The sequence below is a fragment of the Ischnura elegans genome, chromosome 4 (genome assembly GCF_921293095.1).
Source record: "Ischnura elegans chromosome 4, ioIscEleg1.1, whole genome shotgun sequence".
Classification (NCBI taxonomy): domain Eukaryota; kingdom Metazoa; phylum Arthropoda; class Insecta; order Odonata; family Coenagrionidae; genus Ischnura; species Ischnura elegans.
This window is the reverse complement of record NC_060249.1, coordinates 90,257,681-90,282,434: the sequence shown is the minus strand read 5'-3', so window position 1 is coordinate 90,282,434 and position 24,754 is coordinate 90,257,681. Positions and strand designations below refer to the sequence as shown.

The 24,754-nt window shown below is 38.5% G+C and overlaps 1 protein-coding gene across 1 annotated transcript; it reads right to left on the bottom strand.

Annotated features, from left to right (window-relative positions):
• Positions 1 to 21,565: 21,565 nt before the first annotated feature.
• Positions 21,566 to 24,708, bottom strand: LOC124157758. Its single transcript, XM_046532759.1, has 3 exons — positions 24,544 to 24,708; positions 24,257 to 24,415; positions 21,566 to 21,801 (listed from the first exon to the last, which is right to left on the bottom strand). Exons 1-3 carry the CDS (start codon positions 24,613 to 24,615, stop codon positions 21,664 to 21,666), a joined length of 369 nt encoding a protein of 122 aa, XP_046388715.1. The 5' UTR covers positions 24,616 to 24,708; the 3' UTR covers positions 21,566 to 21,663.
• Between the last annotated feature and the right edge of the window lie 46 nt (positions 24,709 to 24,754).

Sequence of the window (24,754 nt, the reverse complement as noted above, 5' to 3'; positions counted from 1 at the left end):
ATTTTCAATAGTCCATCATCATTCCCTCCCATAAGATGGAAAGCATGATTAGAGAGCAATAGTCTTATACCGATGTCTACTCGATCCATCATTAATTGTATCTGATTAAAAACATCTACGTGCAGTTTACCATAAAACTCAACCTCTGCACTGTTCTTAAACCAACCCTTACGCCTTGTATAACCAGAATTTGAAGTATCTGTCAAGTTAATATCGTCTCCCGTGTCCAACTCCCACCCCACATTTCGTAAATGTGTTTTGCTCGCATCTGTTCCATAATTTAACACATTTTCCAGGTAGCTTCTGTAATGGTAATTATCCTCTGATGGTGTGACCAACGTCCCATTGAAATAAACGTTACACTGCTCGAACAGAGAGTGCAGAATATTGTTCACTACTCCCGGTTGATTGGTAGCGGATTCATTGTAATCAGTCCCGTCTTTTTTGCAAAGTTTCACTTTAAGTCTAAGATATATACTATTCAAATCCTTATACGCATCCCCAGAGTCTTTGATCAGGAATTCTATAACCGATCGATTATCTAGCGAAGATATGGGTTTGTAGGACACGAGTCTTTTTGCCAAGATGTTAGTTTGCACCGGCGGATTGGGCTGAAATAAATCCAACGAAGTCAGCATATGCTCTGCCATTATCGCGAAAAAATATCTCCTCCAACAACCTTCTTTCCTCTTCGACTTCTCATCGACTGTCGCTTTTTTCTTACGCAGCTATGTTTTATTTTATTTAACCTTGGACGTTTCGCGATCCTCAACCCACCCCCAGACATGCCTTTTATCTTTTCCTCGGCCTTGCGTTTCAAGTTCTGACCTGCCTCGTTTATTCTACTGCGCAGTATCTCCTTAACCGGTTTTGTTCCAAGGTCTCCAAGAGCTGCTGCCCCAGCGCTCGCGGCCTCCTTACCAACAGTCTTAAGCCCGCTAAATAGCAAAGGTTTTGCAAATCGCCACAATCCCGCGAGGAAACTCCCGATACCTCGTCCCTTTTGCACCCTATAAGAAGCTCTATACAAGGATCCAATCTCTCCTCCCACCTGTTTTGAATAATAACTATAATATCGATCCATCACGGGCGCCATCTCGTCGTAAAATGATGTACTAACGTGACTCAACTCTTTTTTATAAAGTGTAGCACAACTATCGAGCTTTGCTCCCCACTATGAAAAGAAATTGCTTCACCGAGTTTATCTGCAAAAAGAATTTCAACACTCTCGATATTGTTTTTCTCGACGGGGTAGTAATAAATCGGATTGAAAGTTTGATATTCACCAATTTTGACATTTATGATGCGGATGCATCGACTCAAAGTGTCACCCACCAACTGCGGTTTTATTATATCTGTGTAAACGTAAACATTTTTTGAGGAGGTTGCAATGCTTCTTTTTCCTCTTTTTCCTTTGTCTTCTTTAGTGTTAATCTCTACCCTGGCATCATCGATGATTTCAGCTAACTCATCATCTGTCAACGTTGAATCTTTAAATGATAATCTAATAAGAACAGCCGATAATAATGATAGGTCATTTTTTATCTTTTCCTTGCCTTTTCCACTAAAGCCTGACAAAGTTCTATTGAATAAGTTAGCAAACGAATCATACGTTCCCGGAGACAACGAGTATTTTACTCCGCTCGCAAAAATTTTCGCAGACCGTGGTAATATGCGTTCATCAACTCCAACCTGGTTAATCCTTACACTCAGTTTATCAATATAACGCATTACTTCATTTGAAATGTACGTTTGTTTTTGTGTACTGGAGGTAATATATGGTTTTGCAAATGCCGCCGCAATACTGTCATAAGTACCAATGGGAATTGTAAAGTATGAATCATCTAAAAGTTTCACATTTATAACTTCTTTATCCCCTCGAACTAATCCCTCTTCAGTCCGGGTCCTATTATCCTTAGGAGGCAATTCGTCTGCTACGCGAGGCGCTGGAGTAAAGTTTTCGATAACAGCTGGTGTGTCTTCGGAAACTTTTTTTACCTCAATAGAAGGAATCGAAATCTCAGCTAGACCGACATACCACTCGTTATTTTCTAAATCGATGCGATGACTCAACTTTGTACGATAATGAGCGATTGTATTTCTTGGGAAAAAATCCCTCGAGCTATCGCTGGGTAGTGTAAGATAAAATTCGTTCATATTTTACGCACGGAAGAAGCTGAAATCCACGAGTTAAAAGACGGTGGGTATCCGTCCCACTTGATAAAATACTCCAAATTAGGACCACTCCCCCGACGTCTCAATATTTTCTCGATCCTGTACTCCGTGTCAGGAGACACGTTGACTTTGACTAATTCTTCCGCATAGAAACTACCCTTTATATCCTCCCCGTTCAAATCATTCAATTTATAGGTTGGTATTAGTTTCATTCGATCAATGTTTGTAACTTGAAATATTTCCTTGGTATAATTTGGTGTGTATCCTTTGGTGAATGGAATCCTCTCTTTACTAATCCTCACATAATCACCTTTATTAAATTTTGCATCCGTCTTCTTTAAGCTTTTTCTCCGACTAGCAATGATAAATGCATTTTTAGCATTCACTTGAGAGGGAGCGATCCTAATGCTAGAATGCGTACTATGGTTATAAGAACTGATGAGTTTTGGAAGCACATCGATATATTTGTAAGTTGCGTATTTTGTAAAATATTTATACATTTTTGTCTTGAGAGTTCGATTAAAGCGTTCCACGAGGCTAGCTTTAATTTCTGGATTATTTGTAGTGTAAAACTTTACACCTTGATTCGAGAGAAAACTTTTAAACTTGCTATTAACAAATTCCCCTCCCTTATCGCTCTGAATTTTCAATGGTTTGCGCTCGCGAAATATGACCTTAAAAGCTTCTATAATTTCCTCTGGTCTTTTTGACTTGAGAGGACTAGCCCACGCATAACGGGAAAATATGTCTATTACGGTTAAAATGTAACAGAACCCATTGTTGTATTTTTTCAAACTTCTCAAATCATTTAAATCACATTGCCAACACTCATCTATATAGTTTACTTCGTAACGGTTTCTAACAAACTTTTTTCTCACCGGCTTGTGACGCGTGTACGCTTCTTGAGATTCCAACCACTCGCGAATTGTTTTTATAGGGATTCCAGTCGCTTTATTTAATTTTTTATCTGTGGAAAAACCAGCAGGATGTGCGGGATTGTTGTACACGCTAGCTATTACGTCGTGTCCCACTCTGCCCCGAACATTTTTGGTACCCTTTTTCGCTTGCTTCGCCTTGGAATTGGTCTCGGAGATGTCCATCGCTCCTTTGGAGATGTTCTTTGCTCCCTTGGAGGTGTGCTTGGCTCTCTTGGAGTTGCTATTATCCGCTTCATTTTTCTCGGTGGAGAATCGCTTTCGATTTGTTCTTTTATTCGTGCCCATGTCGAATCCAACTCTGAATTTGTCCTCCTAATTTCGTCTAACCGCCTTCTCATTGCATCGCTACCCTCAACTAGTCGTGCTGGTGGTGAGTGTTTCACTATCGGAACGTGTACGGGAGATTTAAAGTCTGACACTGAGTCGAGATACTTATCGAGTATTCTTTTATACAAATGCCACTTGTCAATATCCTTGAGCCCTTTACTCGCTAACACAAGTTTCATTTCCTTATCCAATTTACTCAACCTAGCCTTTGCATGACTTCGATCAAAGACTTCGGGACTCACTACGAGCATTTTCTGCAAACTCATTTTCCCAGCAGGCTACCGATCACACCGCTTAAAATTGAACCCAGTAGTAATGGCAAAAAGCCACCTTTTTGTACGAGAAGTGCTCGTTTTCTTTTTACACTAGTTCCTCGTTCAGCCAACTTTCTCAGTGTGTTACGATGCTTGGATAATTTTCGTTTCAATCGCTTATCAATCTTGTGATTTCCGTTTAGAGTATTGAGGCAACAATCGCAAATTGTTTTAATCAACTCCTCGTCCGAGGTATTCAATATGGCAGTACGTAATTTAGGCTTTGCAGATTTTAGGACGTGGAGCAAGTGTTTATTGTTCTTCAATCTTTTCATCGCGTTGGGGCATGTAAATGACAGTGGCCCCGTCTTGGGGAAAAATTTTGGTTCTAAAGCGGAATCTCTCGTCCGTGTCCTGACCAAGATCAAGAACCAAATAACCGAATGGTTCTTGCGTAACCTGTTTATATACCCTCTCCAATTCCCCCGATTTTTCCGGATAGACCTGCCTAGCTAAATGACCAAATTGTAACTTATCTCTGGGATTTTTGAACGCTACAATATACTTTGAATTCAATGATATGTTTCTCGATTGCTGGCTTTGATAGAAAATATTCTGCGTGATCAAAAACACCGAAATGTTAAAATGATGGCTACCTCTGGTGAATAATCTACACACATCTTTGCTGTAGGCTCCCTCACTCATTAAATCATCTATAACGTACAAAGTAGGAACACCACCAAATTCTTCGAAAGGAGGTATTTCGGAGTAAAATTCAACTGGTATTCGTATGTTAGGCTCACTTCCTGGGGCACAGCACCAAACCACTTGCTCTATTGGACTATCTATCATATAATCCAACTTTTCCAAAAACTGCGTGACAAATGTGGTTTTTCCACAACCTGACGGACCCGCGCAGATGCATGTGAAAGGATGTTTCCAGGCCAACGTCATGATTAACACTGGAATCATGATTACGATGAAACTAGTTTTTACCAATTTCAATCATTACCAAATGCCTGATCATGTGTACGCTTTCGCGGAATTCTGTAATGACCCCAAGCAAGCGTATTCATTCCATCCTCGCAAATATATCGTTTATCATCGGATGCATTTAGTGTCACCTTATTTATTTTAACAGTGTATAACTCGTGCATTTTGCTACGGATTACGTTCATCTTTCGAAATTGCGTCGAGTTCTCTCTTAAACAATTAATATAATCACCAAATTTTAGGCATTTTTCCTTCACAGATTTCGTTATCCCCTTTGCCTTCTTTTTTTCTTTACCCGATTCCATCTTGAATGAGTACAATTTGCTTCTTAATCCAACGAAAGCCGTCATAATGAGACCATCGCATTCGTCTTTGAACTTTCCAATGACCTTCTTGTTTTTTTCAGAATAACACGGATGTTCTTTTGGATAATTCGAGGTGTCGAATGCATCTAGGTATTCTAGCATATCTCTGTATACATCATCCGTTCTAATCTCATACATGAAGCTGTCAGTGTCTGTGTAGGCGAGTGACAATTTATTTTGGTACTTGGGCAGCATGGTGCGGTAATGAAAGTCGTACATTAGAGTTTTACTGAGATCGAGAACGCAGAAACCAATGTATATTGGCTTAACCATTTTGATGGTGGCTTTCCGCATGTGAACGGCTACTAAAGACTCGTTGAAAATTGTCCTATCCAAAAATGTCGATTTATTGATTAATTTTTGAAGTCTTTTTTCGCTTGTCACTAATTGCATATTCATCCGTTTCCTTACATTCTCCATTGTCTTGCCAAATACGGCGTTATTCATGAGCTTGTAAAAGTCCTTCTCAAATTCATTTTTAGCAACTTTTCGACGATCTGTATTTAGGTCAATATAGGTCTTTAACCACGAAGACTGTTTGAACTCGATAACTCTGTGCACTTTTTTGAGTATGATGCCTAATTCTAATGCCTGTTTCAGGTTCATGTAATGAATTACATATTTACTTTTATTTTCGAGGGTGGTCAAAAGTTTTTCATGTTTACCGTTAGGTGGTGTCTTGTTTTCCGGGCAAAGAGGGAAATCTGAATGCGTATCGTGCAGCCAATGTGGGTACTCAAGATCAACTTCGAGAATGTATCCAGTTTCACTGTCATCGGGAACATTTTCCACGCTAAAATCGTCAATTTCCTCCTGTTTTAACCACCGAAATTCACCGTAAGGAAGGGGTCTGGAGAGTGCCCATCCGTAGAGATTATTCGCGTCAAGATAGGTTAAATATATCGAATCTTTACCTGGGTCATAACCTGACATGTACTTATTGTTCGATTCACAGTATCTTTTACAACACTGTGAAATTCCTCCGCGAATTCCGTTTTCGATCATGAGTATCATATCGTAATCAGTCAAAAGCTCTAATTCTATGTCAGTGTACTTAAGCATTGCATCAAATGTTAAACCTGGTGCAGTGTAATACCACGCCGGATCTAACTTGTAGGCTCCGTAGCACACGTCACGAAAGTTCTCAAAAACATCGGCGAGAAGAGTGACGTCACTTTTCAAATAAACATCACTGTAATCACCGAGTGTTTCACATCCAAACGAAGACCATACGTTCAAAGCGTGACCATAATCTTCGTCTGACACATGCTCGTCGTTCAATCTGTTGTAAAAATTATCCTTGTCCGGGAGCAAGGTTTCATCGAGCTTATTCAACGAATCAGTGTAATCATAGGGATAAACCCCCTTTCGTGTAACTAGTCGCGTCTTGTCACCAAAAATTTCTGTGGTATATTTAAATTTAGTCAAGTTCGAGACTAGAGAAGCAAGAGAAGCGGGCATAAATCGAAAGGTATCGACAAAACGAATTTTGAAATTATCCTCTATAGACTTGGAAAAAGTGATATATTTTTCTTCAGAATTTGGAATAATGAATATTTCCCTCTCATCATAGTCTAGCTCTCGTACAATGAAATGACCATCATACGCGGACAGGTTATGAATAAAAATTGGAAGAAATTGAGGCATCTTATACTGCACATTGCAAAAGGAATGAGCTGGACCTCGATACTGTCCCGTCAGGTGATCGTGATCCCTAACCCTATCCTCGTTCAACTCATTCCCACAAATGTGGCACGTCGATGCGTTTTGGAAAGCGCTCTCTTTTTCCTCTGTGAGTGGCGTTATAGGAATAGTATTTTTGTACAACTTGAAAACCTTCTGGGCTTCATCTTTTATACTGTCAATAAAAACACGTGCTGCATTAGGCCCTCGATACAATACTGGCTCCTCGCATCCGTTTGGAGTCATCATGATATAACAAAAGCTGAATGGCTCATGCTTCTGTATGATGTTAGTGAACGAAGTATTAGAACACGGTTCGCATGTGTTTACATTTTTCAGTAGACATTCAAAATCGGCATATATCACGTAAGGTACACGGAAAGTGCGATTAATGTTGGTAAATTTCAATAATTTATTGTCCTCGTCTGGTAGCACTATTTTACTTGGTGTCCCCGTTCCTCTACATAAGTCTTTGTGAGATTCGAGTTTTTCTACGTCATGGTAATAAGTTAGACACCGTTTACAAATAAAAATTCTAGTTTTATGTCTAGTAATTTGGGAGCGCACGAGTCTTTCAAAATTCTTTATCCAGCAATAGTGAGCAGTTGTTTCGTTGGTAATGTAGAGGAGGTCGCGATGATCCTCAAGCTCATAATCTACAATTTTTATAGGATACACATTGTTTTTATCATCTAGTCCAAACACATTAATTGAAATGTTATTGTCACGCTCGAATTTAGGGATATCCTTCAGATCTACTGGGTAATCAATACAGTTCCAAGTATAGGTCTCCCGAAATTCCTCACAATCGTATTTTGAAACTCGTTCGGGATGATTGGCTACATATTTTGCCCATATAGCATACTTAAAGCAGTATTGATCATCATTTTTGACATTGATAACGGATTTCGTATGCTTAATTTTTGTAGGTAACTCGATGAATGTAGAACCTCGAAGAGGGGTGTACTTGTTAATACGAAGCTCTAAACCTATAACTTCAGCCAAAGTCCATCCTGACCCTTTAGCTTGAAATTCGGACTTTTCTTTTAAAAGTTTCGAAAATTTCTCGTCCATAATCTCATTTAACTGATCAACAAGTAGGACTCGTTGATTACTAGTCTTAAATGAGGTATTCAGCTCCTCGTGTTCTCCCTTTTGAAATTTGCAAATCAATACGAGGTTGAACTTTATACTCCTGTTCGTCCTTGTTTGCTCTCTAATTTTTTCAATCAACAGATTTTTTATTTCACCAAGAAAAGTTACAACGTCCTGAACATCCCCTTCGGGAGTTATCCAAAATGTTTTTAGCCTGGATCTAATTGCCGATTCGATTTCATTGAACCCTCTCCCTATTTGCTCGTTAATTTTGATCCGGTGTGCGTTGGTATTCTCATGAGGCATAGCCTCATCAATGTTATAGAAGATTTCGCAGTAAGGACAAAATTTTCTACCATTTGCTTTATCTAATGCATCTTTCATTTCATGATAAGTTTCCATGTCATCAATGCTTTCGTTTTCAAGGGCTACTTTTCTGTAAATGCACGCTAACGCTTGTTCAAGTTCTTCTTTAGTTCTATATGTATTGTTTTTAAAGTTTAAAATGATGTCTCTAATAGATGTCATGATTAATGTGAGAAATCTGAAAAAATAGAGAAAAGTTTAGCTAATTCTTCGTCTTGGATCAGATGTAGGATTATAAAAACGTTCAATTCTAACCTCGTAACGAATGCAATCTACTTAAAATCTCAATAAAAATAAAATGGTAGTGTATTCTGCAGTGATTACTTCCTCAAGGTAGTATTTTAAGGTGGGAACTTGGAATGTCTAAAAAGTTAGACTTACCAAGATCTAGATGGCGATGATGTTGTCTTCGTTGAGAGCAGATGACGTTGTCTTTGAGGAGTAGTCACCAAGAGGAAGTTCTCGGATCAAATGACGAGATTGCAATGAATGCTTCCGTCTTCGATCGGTATTTATAAAAGGAAATCTTCTCCTCCTACTCTTCAGCGGATGGCTGCCAAGTGGGTTGAGAAGACTGTGAATGATGTCAGCTGCAGAGGTATTCCAACTAAGTAGAAAAAAAACCGAGGTCAATCCTCACGGATAGATGATAAAGTTATGCATTTCCTTACACCCAAATAAGGTAAGGAATGCGCAAAGCTGCTACTGAATGACGCCAGTAGTGTGGAAAATACCTAGCTCAATTCTCCCCAGGTGGATTGCGAAGTCATTCCCTATTTCCTTTCACCCCAAATAAGGTAAAAAATCCACAAATAAGGGAGTTATAGACCATCGCAGGAATTATCTCCAGAGTAAAGAGGTCACATCCTTGGAGTGAGGTGATTTCTTTTGCATACAAAAGATGAGTGGACACTTACTCATCAACATTCAAATTTAAACTATGGTCTTATTTGTTCAAATAAGGGAGTTATATACGGTCGTAGGAATTATCTCCAGAGTATAGGGACCACGCCCTTGGAGTGAGATGATTTCTTTTGCATACAAAAGATGAGTGGACACTTACTCATCAACATTCAAATTTAAACTATGGTCTTATTTGTTCAAATAAGGGAGTTATATACGGTCGTAGGAATTATCTCCAGAGTATAGGGACCACGCCCTTGGAGTGAGATGATTTCTTTTGCATACAAAAGATGAGTGGACACTTACTCATCAACATTCAAATTTAAACTATGGTCTTATTTGTTCAAATAAGGGAGTTATATACGGTCGTAGGAATTATCTCCAGAGTATAGGGACCACGCCCTTGGAGTGAGATGATTTCTTTTGCATACAAAAGATGAGTGGACACTTACTCATCAACATTCAAATTTAAACTATGGTCCTATTTGTCTAAATAAGGGAGTTAAGACCATCGCAGGAATTATCTCCAGAGTATAGGGACCACGCCCTTGGAGTGAGGTGATTTCTTTTACACACAAAAGATGAGTGGACACTTACTCATCAACATTCAAATTTAAACTATGGTCCTATTTGTTCAAATAAGGGAGTTATAGACGGTCGTAGGAATTATCTCCAGAGTATAGGGGCCACGCCCTTGGAGTGAGGTGATTTCTTTTACACACAAAAGATGAGTGGACACTTACCCATCAACATTCAAATTTAAACTATGGTCCTATTTGTTCAAATAAGGGAGTTATAGACCATCGCAGAAATTATCTCCAGAGTATAGGGGCCACGCCCTTGGAGTGAGGTGATTTCTTTTACACACAAAAGATGAGTGGACACTTACTCATCCACATTCAAATTTAAACTATGGTCCTATTCGTTCAATTAAGGGAGTTATAGACCATCGCAGAAATTATCTCCAGAGTATAGGGGCCACGCCCTTGGAGTGAGGTGATTTCTTTTACACACAAAAGATGAGTTGTCACTTACTCATCAACATTCAAATTTAAACAATGGTCCTATTTGTTCAAATAAGGGAGTTATAGACCATCGCAGAAATTATCTCCAGAGTATAGGGGCCACGCCCTTGGAGTGAGGTGATTTCTTTTACACACAAAAGATGAGTTGTCACTTACTCATCAACATTCAAATTTAAAATATGGTCCTATTTGTCCAAATAAGGGAGTTATAGACCATCGCAGAAATTATCTCCAGAGTATAGGGGCCACGCCCTTGGAGTGAGGTGATTTCTTTTACACACAAAAGATGAGTTGTCACTTACTCATCAACATTCAAATTTAAACTATGGTCCTATTTGTTCAAATAAGGGAGTTATAGACCATCGCAGAAATTATCTCCAGAGTATAGGGGCCACGCCCTTGGAGTGAGGTGATTTCTTTTACACACAAAAGATGAGTTGTCACTTACTCATCAACATTCAAATTTAAACTATGGTCCTATTTGTTCAAATAAGGGAGATATTAAAGATTTTCTTACAAAGATACCTGCTACTAACCTATATTCTCCTAATACCATCATTCATATATTGGCCCACCGAATCTAAACTATTTGCTCTATCAAAATTTTTTAAACGGGGTTGTTCCTTTACTAATCTCCCCGAATTTTAGAGGAGAAAACGGGAGTACTAGGACCAGGATTTCTACCATACCCTAAGTATCCTAGGATACATAAAAAATTTCATCCTGTTTTTTGACCGGGAGTCGAAGGGGGGTATTGAGCATAACATGCTCATGAATTTTCTCGGTTCCAAAAGCAATAGAAAAAATAGGAAAAAATCCGAAAAACTCAGTTTTACGGATCATATTTACCTTAAGCGGCAAACTCCTTCGGTGTCCGGGTCTCTGATGATTCTTCCGGAATTCAATCAGAATTCATAAAGAATTCCTACAGAATTCACTTCTTGAAGACCTACTCGATGATTCAGTTGGACCGATGGAATCAGACTAGTTCTGAGACCGCTGGTGATTTTCTCAGTGGCTGCACGGCCTTATATACTGCTTAGAAGGTACCGTGGAAGGGGCAAATCTAGGCGTAACCTACCCATCCCACTTGGATCGCTTGGAAACGACTTTCACTTATAGCCTTGCCTCCTAGGCGTAACCTACCCATCCCACTTAGATCGCTTGGGAACACCTTTCACTTATAGCCTTGCCTCATACCATAGACAATATGTGCAGTTTTGTGGAGGGTTCTGAAAATGAGTATTTATCGCTGTGGTGACAAATTTTTGGAAATGCTAAAGTATTCTAGATTAAATTTGATGATGATAGGAATTTGAATGGTGATCATAGCATAAATATTAACAAAGTTATTGCGATTTTTAATAATCAACAATTGTTTATAAGACAAGATACTATTTATCTTCATAACTATGACTTGTATCGAAAAAGTGTTAGAGATATTTTTTACTGATAATTACTTGCTCTTTCACTTAAAAGCATTTATTTTCAAAAATGTTCAATAACAAAGAAGTTAGAGGTGTAATTTCGGTTATTTCCGATGCCGAGACGGGGAAATACGATTCACGTTGCAACCGCACGTGTTTAGACCTTGGTAACTGCCAATGGGAACATATCCAACTCGAGTGGGAGAAGCTATGGGCTCGGCACGTGTCTGGAATTCACTGGGAGTGAAAGGGAACGCTTAATTTGACCTTGTCCCAGACTCCCCAAATCCTGACTACTCCCATCCGTCGCGTCGTGTGAATTTCTCACATTCGTGGCAAAAGGGGCGGACTCCATCCCGATGGCACCTTTGATTCCCACCTAGGTTTTAGTGCCTCCAAAACCGCAAACCTCACCTTCCTGTTTTTTTCGGAACTAGACCCATTCTTGCATTTAAGCCTTTTTAGTACGTGTTCGTTTCCGAACGCTTTACACTTCGCGTGTTGAGGATAATATCTCATGTGGCTATAAAGATAATGACAGAATTATGAAAACTCTTCTTCTTCGTCGCCTTCTTCTTCTCGACCCAAAGTTTGGTGGGCGTTCAAAGTCGTCTCCCCTTAGCTTGTATCCTTACTTTCTAGTACCTCTTCCCTGCCGTGATCTTATCTAGGTAAGAATATCTAACTACCTCTTCCAGTCCGATCCAGAAATTAATTTGGGCTATCTGCAATTTAATATTAATTGAGGGGTTGAGAAGCCAACAGGAACACGTGATATTTTTCCCAACAGAGTTAAGTAAAGTTAATTGTTAGAAGAAATAAACCAAAACTTGGTTGCCAAGGGACACGAGTGAGTCTCTGTTCTGTGCTGACATCGAGTGACAAATCAAATGAACTACTAAACAACTAATTGATCTCGTTTTTTTTCTATGCCTAATTTCTGTACCAAACTCTGTGTAGAAAAAATAAATCACTTTTACCCCTGGCTTCTCACCCACTCAATTATAAATAAGAGCTTTAGACAGTCTAGGTGACCACTTTTGTATTTTCTCATTATCATTTTGTGCTTTCATCCTTATTGAGAACTTCTACCTGGGGATAAATTCGGCGTATCTTATACAGATTATAATCATATTCAAAATTATTCAGATTTTAATCCGTGAATTGAATGAAAAGTAAAGGAAAGCGGCGCGATTAATCTATGACTGCTAGAGCGAGCAGAAAACATTAAATAGCTTTTACCCGAGTTAAAGTTGGGACTCCTCTGAGAAACTTAGGCTGCGTGTTGAGCACCTTGTTGAGTGACACGGAGAACATAATCTTACAACCTCAATACGTTTCCAGAAGAGGTGGGTTAAACTGTTTATTATGATGAGCCGTTCATTTTGAGGACGGTATTCGTTCCTCGGGGGGTGTTCTTTTTTTGGAGGCCGTTCGTTTCCTCTGGCTGTTCATTTGAGCTCTCGCGTTCATTTTGATTTCGTGTTCATTTGAACCTTCGCGTTCGATGAATAGGATGCGATGTTTCAGGTTCGCGGTCAAATTACGGCTCGGTTATGCTTTAGTAATTTTTGCTAGGGCTCAAAGTTAATTTAAACATTAGGTTCAAACTTTATTTTCATTAATTATATTAATGCAAAAATGTATTTCAGCAAACGGAAAAGTTAAACATAAATTGTTTAACTATGTTATATCCACTATATATTTTGCTATTAAATTATTCGTAATGTAATTAACTTTTAACTGGGTTAATTCATATTTTATGTGCGTTGCTTTAAGAGGTCTGAACTTATGATTTTGAGAGACAAAAATTTGGCTTCAACTTTCCTCAAAATACTTGTTTGAAGTGTTATTATACATCGAAGGGGAAGCGCTTGGTAGGTACTCTTCCGGAGAAAGTCTACGGAGGCATATATCCATTATTTTCGAAGTTAGCTGTGTATTAGCTGAAGAACATTTAGCTGTGTATGAAAGTCTAAATCGCTCATCAGAGCAGCATTTTAAAACTTTTCTGGTGCTATACACGCGAATAACATCAGACTCTGGGTTGATAAATATTAATTCTGGGTTATTCTACAAGTAGACAGTAGATATTGTCCTGCGCACGGATGACCAAGTTAAGGCCCGGGACAGAATTTGCTTGAAATTACTATGACAAGCTGCACAAACCATATGATACCACACTAAGTCTTCATTTACTCAAAACGTCAGATAAACAGTATTTTCTACCTGAATGACCCTGACTGTTCGCCACGAACAGATATATTTTAACCGTTCTTTTTACTGAACAGGTTCAAAGTGAATGGTTCATCAAAATGAACAGTTTAACCCACCTCTAAATATACATACTCTGTGCTTCAATCGCAACCCTATTGAGGTGGCAACCGGGCTAAGGTAGTGAAGTTTTTAACCATGAGCCAAGGCAAAAACTCATACTCGACGCTTTGGTGGGACTTAGCCTTTCCTCCGGCGCGTAGCTCTTGAGGCAATTGATCTGAGAATGTGCATCATTTTCATGAAAATTTCAAAAATTTTCTTACGTCATCATGTATCATCGATTGACGCGCACAAAAATTGGATTTTTGTGTTATATTTACCGGAAATTGCATTTGAAAATCCGCTTTTTTATACATGTTCAAATTGCGATACTTTTCCAACCACACAAAAAACCTTGAGGCTATTACATGCAAGTCGTCTTGTCACAAAACTGATGTGATATTTTTCATCTTAAGAATCGTGATAAAATCAAAACTTGGGCTCGTCAGTGGACTACATTTTGAGAACAAAATTTGTAATTTAAGCTGTAGTAGGGTAGTTTCCTTCATCAAAGAAAACGAAAGGCATTGATTGCGATTCCTTATGCACCATTAGTGTATTCATAATATACAAATTATTTGGTTTTAGAAATCCCAGTTTAGACGAATGGCAATGGTCAATTTTAACAGCATTTGAAAAAGGCCAGATTGGCGCCCATGCGATGCGTACTCCAGGAGTAATAATCTTTCGATTTAGGTAATAAAAAATAATAGGAAACCACCCTATTGAAGTGAAAAACGCTAGTTACAAGAAAATAGCGCTACGGTTGGTTTAAATACGATAAAAAAGATAAGTAACCGGTAAAGGTATATGAGGATTATCTTTTCCTAATTTATTGTATCCTAAGTAGGCTTTTTACTCTCGATGGATGTCGTCTATGATGGCCAAACATTATTTTCACTATAAAGCTAATGTAAAGAAGTAAAAGAAGAAGTAGAAGTGAACTTCTCTCGGGTTTGCTCGCTGGTCAGAAAAATTAAGGCAGCTAAAGTTTCGGGTTCCGTCTCGTTACCCATTCTTAAGGCCCTGACCATAAATACTCTAGTAATGTATTTTCCATGGCCCTGACACACTCGAAGTGACCGTTGAAGATCGGGCTCAGGAGGGACGGGATTGGTTGAGCCGCGATAGTTGTGGCGGAGGATCGCCGTGGACTAGCGAGGACTCTGGCGATCTTAATTCTTTTCAGTGTTCGATTCCAAGAGCCGCTAATCGAATAACCGGTAACTCTGTTGATTAACGTCGGTAGCCCTCGCGTAAACCCGAAAGAAGTTCATTCTTTGTATTCGCCGAGAAAATGTCAAATCAAACATAGCCGAGAGGTTTTTGCCGTGAACCGCCCGGTTTCGACCTCGAGCACACCTCTTCAGGCCATTTTACACGGGGCAAGTCCTTGCACAATCTGACGTGTGTACGAAGGCGCAGTCAAAATTGCGTCGTGTAAAGCGGTGAATTGCTAGAACACATGCGGGAATGCGTGGACGTGAGATGGCAAAATAGCTATGCATTCGCACAATTCAACGCCATTTTAGAAATTAATGCAGTTTTTGCCTACGCAATTCCGTGCCCCGTGTAAAACGGCATTTCAGCACTTCTACCATCGTTGTAGTTATCCACCCTGTGTGCTGTAAAGGCCGTTCTATGTATACGGGGCACGGAATTGCGCAGGTTAGAGCTGCATTAATTTCTAAAATGGCGTGGATTTGCGCGAATGCATGAACGAAATTAGAACAGGGGCTATTTTGCCGTCTCGCACCCACGCATTCTCGCATGTGCTCTAGCAATTCACCGCTTAACACGACGCAATTTTGATTGCGCCTTCGCACGTACGTCAGATTGCCCAATTCCGTGTACCGTGTAAAACGGCCTTAACTGGCGTCCAACCAACTGCTTCTTCTTTTAAACCTTGAATATACTAGTCACTGTCTACCGCGAGTCTATCTAGGACATCGAGGTCGAAATTGCGTTTTTTTTGTGGTCATCACTAACACGTTACGCCGATGCCTCTGGCGTTTTCTTTCCTACCTCTCTGACAGTGTTTTCCGCTGAGTTCAATGTACATGAAATCAATAGTGGTTTTAGAAAAGTCTTAATAGTGCAAATGAAAACTTTGAAGCAGAGAGCAACAACCACAATTCTGCTATGTATTGCTCCAGCTGTACGCGATTAGCTTGTGCACCCACTTTTTTGTCCAATGACCAAGGTTCCGAGCCCTGTATAATAAGGAAAGGGTAATAAGAAATCTAATCCTGTGCAAATGAGAGCAAGAGATCCGTCGGTACGCAAAGCCTGCTCCCATATAACCAATTAGGGTGATATGGAAGATATTTGAGATGTTAGTAAGGCTAAATAGGTACACAAAAATCATTAATAATTTCAAAGGGAAGATTTCTTTGGCCATTTTTCCAGCTGGGATTCTTAAAAAAAATCGATTTCTCGGCCAAATCTGTGATTTATTCAGTATTTACTACCCTATTCATCATTCGCCTTCAGTTACTAGTGCTGGGGATAAAAGAATCACGACACACATCAACCATCGACTAGACCAAGGCAAGACGGCCTTCCTTACAAAATAACAGCTAATTTGCTAGAAAATCACATGATGGAATACTAATGAAAATCCAGTGAAGACATTCGTGTGGGTGACGGCACCCTTCGGATTAAAATCGTGGACCGCTGTAAAAATTGATCAGAAACGAATAGAATACATTGTTGTCTGTTGCTGAAGGAGGATCTGAAGATCAAATAGACGGGCAGGGTGAAAAGTACGGGAAGGAATCAACCAAAAAAGGACAGCGGCGCATCATAGAAAAAGAAGGCCCAGATGAATTGGGTATGGGATGTTATAGGGCAATATGCGAGAGTAGCATCATTTGAGGAATATAGTTGTAGGTGAAGCCCATGGAAAAGTCGTTATGACTGACTAGTGGTTACGCGCAGTTAAAAATGATAGAAACCCTTGGGAAGTGGGACAGGGATTAACAGAGGGATACACAACACCAATTCTGGGATTATGATACATACTAATAAATATTTTATATCATTATTGGGATGATGAAACGACTTTACAACAGTTTTCCAGCATTCTGATCATTTAATACATTATTTGAAATCGTTCATTTTCATGCACGAACATGTTAAATAGCAACAGTGATTATTTTTTTAAGAACCAACGATATGAAGCGATTAATAATCCCTATCAAATACGCACTTTTTTATAAAAAAGTTTATTTTTTCTCTTTCTTTTTACCATGATCGTAATAATGAATTATATTCTTTCCCGAGAATTTTGCTTTTCTAGCTAGGTTAATTTCTTAAAGAATAAAATAACTATTGTTAAGGTACTTAAATGCGAGTTCATCTATCTTAGAGAATGTTTAATCACCGTAATAAATTAAATTATTTAACTGTAGGATATTACCCTATGCCATAAGTTCGCATTCAAAATTAGTGCCACCCTTGGTCTTTGATTTAGTTCCATCGCTTACCACACTAGCGCTGCATGACGGAGGAGCGTTTTGGCGGCGCTGCCGTGCTGCGCTGCTGTAGGGGACCAGTCATTTTGAATGGCCACTGTGAGAGAAACAAATATTCTTTTCTTTTACATGAAATATTAATAACATAATCGATTAAGAGAGTAATTAGAGTGATCTAATCTGAAATCATCAAACAAAATAATCCCATAGACACTTACTTACCCAAAATGACTGGACCTTCAAAAATGAAAGAAGAGGCCTGTGTGTCTCACTGACTTGTGAAAAGCAAGAATCAGACCTGACCTACTAAATTCAGATGATAATATAAACTCTTATGTAGCAGTATTCTATTCCACATGAGTAGGATGCCCGAAACTCATGGAAATCTTCCCTTAAACCTCTAGCTAGTATGGACTCCCAAAGATAAATAGAGGAATCGTTCCTCATCAGCCAATTCTTAATACCATTGATTCGTCCAATTAACTTGCAAGATATTTGGTAAAAATATTAATAGACTTTCCATGATACCCTCTTGCCTTGCCAATGTTCAGAATTCAGCCAAGACCATCGAAGTCATGCAGAGAGTCATTGAAGTCATCCGCCATTGACGACAACCTTCTCATTACATAGTTAATGTGGTGCCCCTATTTGAGCACATTCCAGGTGACAAAACCATTGAAATTATCAAAACCCTCAGGGAGCGAGTATTACCTGAACGTGTCTGTAAACTAGTGAAATTTCATTTCAAACACTTTTTTTTACACACAAAGGATGACCAATCCAAGGGCATACCCAAGATCACAATATGGGGGGGCAAGCCAAGTTGTGACATTTTAGCATGAAAAAGGTGAATGAAACCAACATTTCAAGAAAATTATAACAGCGCTTTATTAGTGTATGAGATTATTTCCTTGAAAAAATAGTTTTATTTAAGTTACGTATCTTGTACTAAGACATATCATTTTTATTGGGTTTAAAGACAATTTGTTAAATACTTTCATTTCAATTCAGCACTGATTTTGCCCAAAGCCTTTTGCGATTTTTGCTTCTACAGGCGACAGCTGCTCCCCCCTTTCCCCTCGCTGGGTATGCCCATGGACCAATCCTACCAATAATCTTCCCGAATGAATAAAGTGTCACTTCTCTAACTAGTTCTAGAACTCAACTTCTTAAGCAGGTTAGTAAGCTTACTAACCTGCTTAAGAAGTTATTCATAAAGAAGGCCCTATATTCAAAGGAAAACAAACAAAAGGTATATTTTGGTCTAGGTCCTACCCACATTGAACCACTAGTTCCCATAAGATCACCAAAATTAAGCAATGCTGGGCTGGGACAACAAATAGATGGGTGACCATTCATACCTTAACCATGTTGCTCTTGCCTGCTGATTGCAAGTAATACGCAGACTAAACATGGAGTTCTCACAATGGACCGAAAACATCTAAATGTCAGAGTGACAATATTCATTAGACCCTCACCTCTCATGATGTGGACGCTTAAATTGTCCTGTCTTCCACCCAATGTTTTCAAAAGACTCCTCTCCTACTCACCTTAGAACTTCCACATCACTCACAGGATTTATCCATTTGATCTTCATCATTCTTCTAACAAGCCTCATTCCTCTTAACAACTTGTAAGCCTCACTACCATAAAGAAGTATGCTGGAAATGTATGTCCTAATAAATTGCTTCCCAACTTCAAAGCTTATTTTTTCAGCCGCAAGAAGACTCCACTTTCTGAGGAATGCCCTCTTTGCTTAAGCTATTCTACCGACTATTTCCTTCTTGCTGTGTCAATCATTAGTCACTCGGCTATCCAATTAGCGGAACCTGAATGAGTGTCAAGAATCCGACAAATTCACTAAAAAAAAACAACTCATCCATTCCTAATACAACTTGTGCATCAATGATGATATCATGAACTCTAAAAAATTATGATAACTGCCCTAAAGGCATCCTTAATTCAGAAGTCTCTTCCTCAACTGGCCACTTTTAATTGAGCAAAATAGTTTCCCATTTAACCAATGCAAACTTACCTCCTTCTCAGCTACCTCCATTGTTTTTTTTCAGCCACCCAAATCTTATTTGAGCATCTCACTCATATTTCTTTCAAGCATACTTTGGGATATGGCTGGGAGTCATTCTCTTCTATTCTATAAAATATAAATTCCGAAGAGTTCTGGGTAGCATAATTGAAAATGTCTTCAAATCATTTTGTTGCGGAGGAGGTGATATTATTTAGAAGGAAGCAGATCATTCATAAGCATATAGCCTCCTGGTATGTTACTATCTTTATGATAGCACTGCCACAATATTGGCACTGATCACCATGAGCTCGTTCAGTTGATTATAGAATGACTGTGTGAGGAATATATAGCATTAATACATTTTCAATGGAAATATCTAAGGAATCAACAGAGTCAGAGCCAAAATCATTTCATAAAATCTTTGATGAGAGTACCTCCAAAACCGTTTATCACCATTAGTGAATGCCCATCATCATAGTAGGTATGTAATACAATCCTAACATTGATATACTGCAGCCCTCCATTTATCCCTGTCCCAAGCTAATTGCTTCCACATTCCTTGATGTTCGTCTTCCTTTTGTCCTTCTTTATCTGCCCCTGGGACTAATCTCATGGTTGTCCCCATAGGACCTTCAATTTCAAATACTAATAATTGAACAAGTAAGTAACCTACATAGATTTATTTGAATTGACCAGTTTTGACTGTTAGGCCATCTTCAAGTCCTCCAATTTTTCCCTCTATTATATTTCTCATGTTTCCCTCCATTAATTTCTCACCGAATATACACATGAGTGTGACTTTGTATAGGTATGCCGCTGGCTAGTTTGGGGCTAATTCCTTGAATGATGCTACAAGCAGCCAGTGGCGGCTGGTGGTAATTTATCTAGGGTGTGCATTAGAGCAGATATAGGATGATTTAATTAATTTATGTTAATCCTAATCCATGAGCACCATATTTCGTCGTAAAAGAATACATAGAAAGCAAAACATATCACTGGTACATTCACCCTTAAAATTGCATGATCAGAAATAATATTAGCATGCATTAAAATAATTATTCTAAACACATCTTTACAAGTGACGGTAGGTGAAATTTATTCTCCTTTCCTTACACCCTATGAGGAAGTAGTGTAGAAAACGGCCATACAGATGTCTCTGTAGATGGACTAGGATCCTGGGTGCAGGTAGTGTAGGTGGCGGCTACACCTCTACACTACCTGCGAGTCAGTCACCAAAAATATGCGCGTGCGCATTCGCATCGTTTAGAGTCTGCTCCCCTCACCCATTTGAACAGCACATGCCCCCCCGCTTACCTCGTCCCGCCAGAGCACCCTCAAGCGATCGCACAGACCGAAAATGCACCCGGCACGGTGCCACGGGATCGTACACTTGTAGAGCGGTGAATTCGAAAAGGAGATAGCTGTAGCGTTCGGAGGCTCATGTTTCTTGCATATGCAGACAGGATTTTTATCCTTCTCGTTGCAAAGGAATAGTTTTCTTTTATAATTTATTCATCTTTGGGTGTGCACTTGCTAACTTGCGTATACGCACGCGCCGCCACTGCAAGCAGCATGTTGATTTCATCCCCATTCACTTTAATTCTTGTCTTCCCATCACCTTTATTGCCTCTCCGATTGACATTAATGCTGAAGAGTGCTAAACGATGGATTCTATCACAATTGGTACATCTGAAACTCAATGCTAATTATGTATGAACTTTCTCCTCTGTTGGTGCCCCACTTATGAAGTTGAAAAAATTTTCATTATTATCTTAAACTTGGACAAGAAACTCATATCAGAATGGCCTTGATCCATGAGCCTTTTGAGTGAAAATTGATCAATGAATTCTTACCAGTATTTTCTTGCCATCAAATCTGGCAAAAGTTGCCCTCTAATACATACAATCTTCCCATTACAATCAAGCCATATGCCGTAGATTTAGTTTTTGTCTGAAAGAATGGATATAATACTAAATTACAGTAATGTGATAATGTAGCAATATTTTCAAGTCATGTTAACTGAGTGACCTTAGTGATCGATGTAGGTTTAATACATACGTACTTCAATCTTGTTTTCAATTACTTCCTCTATAGAAAGGGTAGTCATAGTTTTTAACGTTATGGATGCATGGAAGTATTATTCACGTGAATTGCATAAAACATTGAAAAGGGAAACTGGAAATATAATTATCAGAGTTCTACCTCATCAATAAAAAAGAGATTTTTTAACAATAACACTATAATTGCATCAAAATGTACAGCTTAAATATTCTACCTATTAAAAACTAAAGTTTTTACTTTCTTGGCACAGAAAGATCATAGTACACCTTGAAGCACCCCATTAAACTCAGTCCACAGAGAGCAATGGTGGCTCCAAACAGAATTTTATCCATCTGTCCCCCTTTCAAATGAATAGGGATATTGTTAGGAGCCTGAAATGGAGAATAAAAGTATTATATATACAGTTTCCAATAAATGAATCTACTTAAAATATTCTAAATATTTTGTTACAGATTCTTCACTGCATTAAAAATAACGCAAGTCACACAAAAAGTACCTTCAAGACAGTAAAAGGCATTTCATAATAAATTTTCTAATAACTCCGAATGTAGTAAGTCAATAATCTCCCCTGTAAATATCACTAATTAAAGTTCACCTGGCAAACAAAAAGTGAACTATTATTCTAAACTAACAACATGAACTTGGAGCCGTAGTCAAGAGTGGCAAAAATAATTTCAATATAACTTCGAGGATTTACTCCATAAAAGACAATTTTTTCCATTGTTTTTCAGGAAAAATGAATACCCAAATCTATAAGCCTCTATCAGCTAACAATTACAAAAAATCATTGGAAAAAGTCAGTTACCTTCAATTATTTAATTCAAGATTATTGTTCATTTCAATGAGTGAGTGAATGAGTCTTGTGTCAATTGTTTACACAAGAAATTTGTTTCATTCCTTTTCTACAGAAATTCAACCATCACTTTCTCCTCCACATCTTCCTTATCATCTTTACCTCAGAAAACACTTGAAATCCAAATTTCTACTTGTCCAAACAGCAGTCTTTTTTTTTCAAAGCATAAATACATTATTTTACATCAAAAGTTGTAAATGATATTGCAGCAACTAACTTCAAATGTTTTATGCCTCTTTTACAGAGTTGAGAGATAAGCAACATATCAAGCTTCTTATAGCCTATAGAACTTCTTCATACGAAGGAGTGAAAAATTAGTAAACCTCAAAAAATTATCACAATTCATTTCAGAGAGCAAAAAAACTGCTCATAAAAGCTAAAATGAGTACATAAGTGCATAGACTCATAAGTAACTGACTTTGTAGAGAGAAAGCAAACAACAAATCAATTAATACTTAATTTCATACTGTCAAACAGGTTAAAGTTAGCAAGAGATGCCAAGTATACAACACCATATCAATGGCTTAGTTCTAACCACACGTATCTCAAATTCGGCCCGTTTGAGACAGATATCTTTAACAAAGAGAAATAACATTAAAGAAATAAAATACAAGCAAATAACAACTCTTTGTTTGCAAATGAATGCTTCTTTTTAAGTTATATTAACTTTTGGTTTTTAACTTCAGTGTACAAGTAAAAAAAAAATAATCGTTCTTTAGCTCTCCTGAAAAGGTGCTATTTTTTAAATACGTGTTGTTCGAACTTAGCCATCGATATGCGACACCCCTATCTGCGATACTGCAGGGCACAGAGCCAATATGTCATAATTCTGCAAATTGTAGCATCTTGGCAAACACATAGGATTTAAAAGAAATTTCTCAATGCCCAGGCCGCATTGTTTATTGGGAATCAACAGAGAGACTTCGGGAAGTAGTTTCATATATTTGTGTTCAAAGATCTGATTGACTTACATAATACAGTGCAATGCAGGATAAATTCCTACAAGAGCTTTACAATGGGTACCCAAGGGGTACGAGAAACACCATCAGACATTACAGCAAAAACAGACACAATATGAAAGGTCCGATCCTTATTATTCCGTGGATTAGTGAAAGTTAGGCAAGTAGGAGTAATATCGCTGGACTAAGCATGCAAACGGCATGTTTTGAGACGTGTTTAATGATAAAACTTTGTTAAATAATGCACTACGTAATTTTTATGCGAGCTCAGAAGGATTTTGAATTAGTAGGAAGGATAAGTTGGGAGGAATAGTTTCGTGCATACACATATGCACGAAACTATTCCTCCCTTCAGTCAACCTGTGCAGTCAACTGGTGTTAATTGTGAGAATTTAGCAATAATAATCTTCTATTATTAGAGGAGAGAGAAAAGATTGAATGTCAACAATTAGCATGGAAAGTATAAATATTACGGACAGGAGAGTGCAGTGTGTTATTTACTTCTAGTTGGTATTTCTCTGTCAAATGACATAAGAGCTATAACTGAAACTTAATCCAACCATCCACAATGACTGCTAGCCTCACTGAAAACTATTCCCTTTGAGTGAAAGCATCTTTATCTACCATCAGCTACCTGCCGTTGCACTACAGGCTATGAAGCTGTCCACCCTTAGCAGCCATATACCCTTATTTCACTTAAATGCTCTGCACCCACTAATCTTGATCAACCACAGTTCCTTTCTAGAAGTAAACCCATGAAAAAATCTAGCTTGTTGGCACCAAAATTGAACAGAATAACACCACAGGAAAAGAAATTAGTGGCCCAACGACTGTTTTCCTGGCAATTTCAGCAATGACTGGAACATAATAACCCTGTCAGGGCAGGCATGGCACTCGGAGCACTCAAAACAATAGGTAATCCACCTTCTTTGTCGTAACAAATTACTTATTACACAGGTCTGTATCCTTGTCAATGATCATATAAAATATTTAAAAAAAGCAACATATACTCACTTGAAATAGCTTTTGTTGCTGGCGAAGCGCTTCAGAGACGGCACCCATCATTTTTCCACCAGCTCCTCGAAAAGGCGGAGGGCTTTCTTTGGCTATCGTCGTATTAGGGTCTGCGAAAGTAACCTTCGGGGCTTCTCCTTGAGGTGCGGGCTGAGGGCTCTAATAATAAAATATCAAACAAATATTTCCGATAAAGACCAAGCCACAAGTAAATCAATTGTTATTCTGCAAAACTAGCAAAGATCACAACTAAAAGAGCGTTGAACAAATGATAATGTTAGCCTTACCAGAGGAAAACATGGCTGGAACTGCTGCGAGCCAGTTAGTTTTCCAGAAAAACTATTGTATTGATAAAACATTTTTGAGCTTGCTAAAAACTTCTGTCCTTAAAACAGAATTTCAGCAGTACAAATGTAGGCCGATTCCGTAAAATCAGCTGAGACCCAAGAAGGAACTCTAGCGGTAGTAGGGTGGAAACAGCGAAAGACGAAATGAAAA

Coding starts and splice junctions, on each gene's coding strand:
- LOC124157758 (XM_046532759.1), bottom strand. CDS start 24,615: ATGTTTTATCAATACAATAGTTTTTCTGGAAAACTAACTGGCTCGCAG. Junction 24,416..24,543: donor TCCAGCCATGTTTTCCTCTG/GTAAGGCTAACA, acceptor TTTTATTATTAG/AGCCCTCAGCCCGCACCTCA. Junction 21,802..24,256: donor AGCAACAAAAGCTATTTCAA/GTGAGTATATGT, acceptor TCTCCATTTCAG/GCTCCTAACAATATCCCTAT.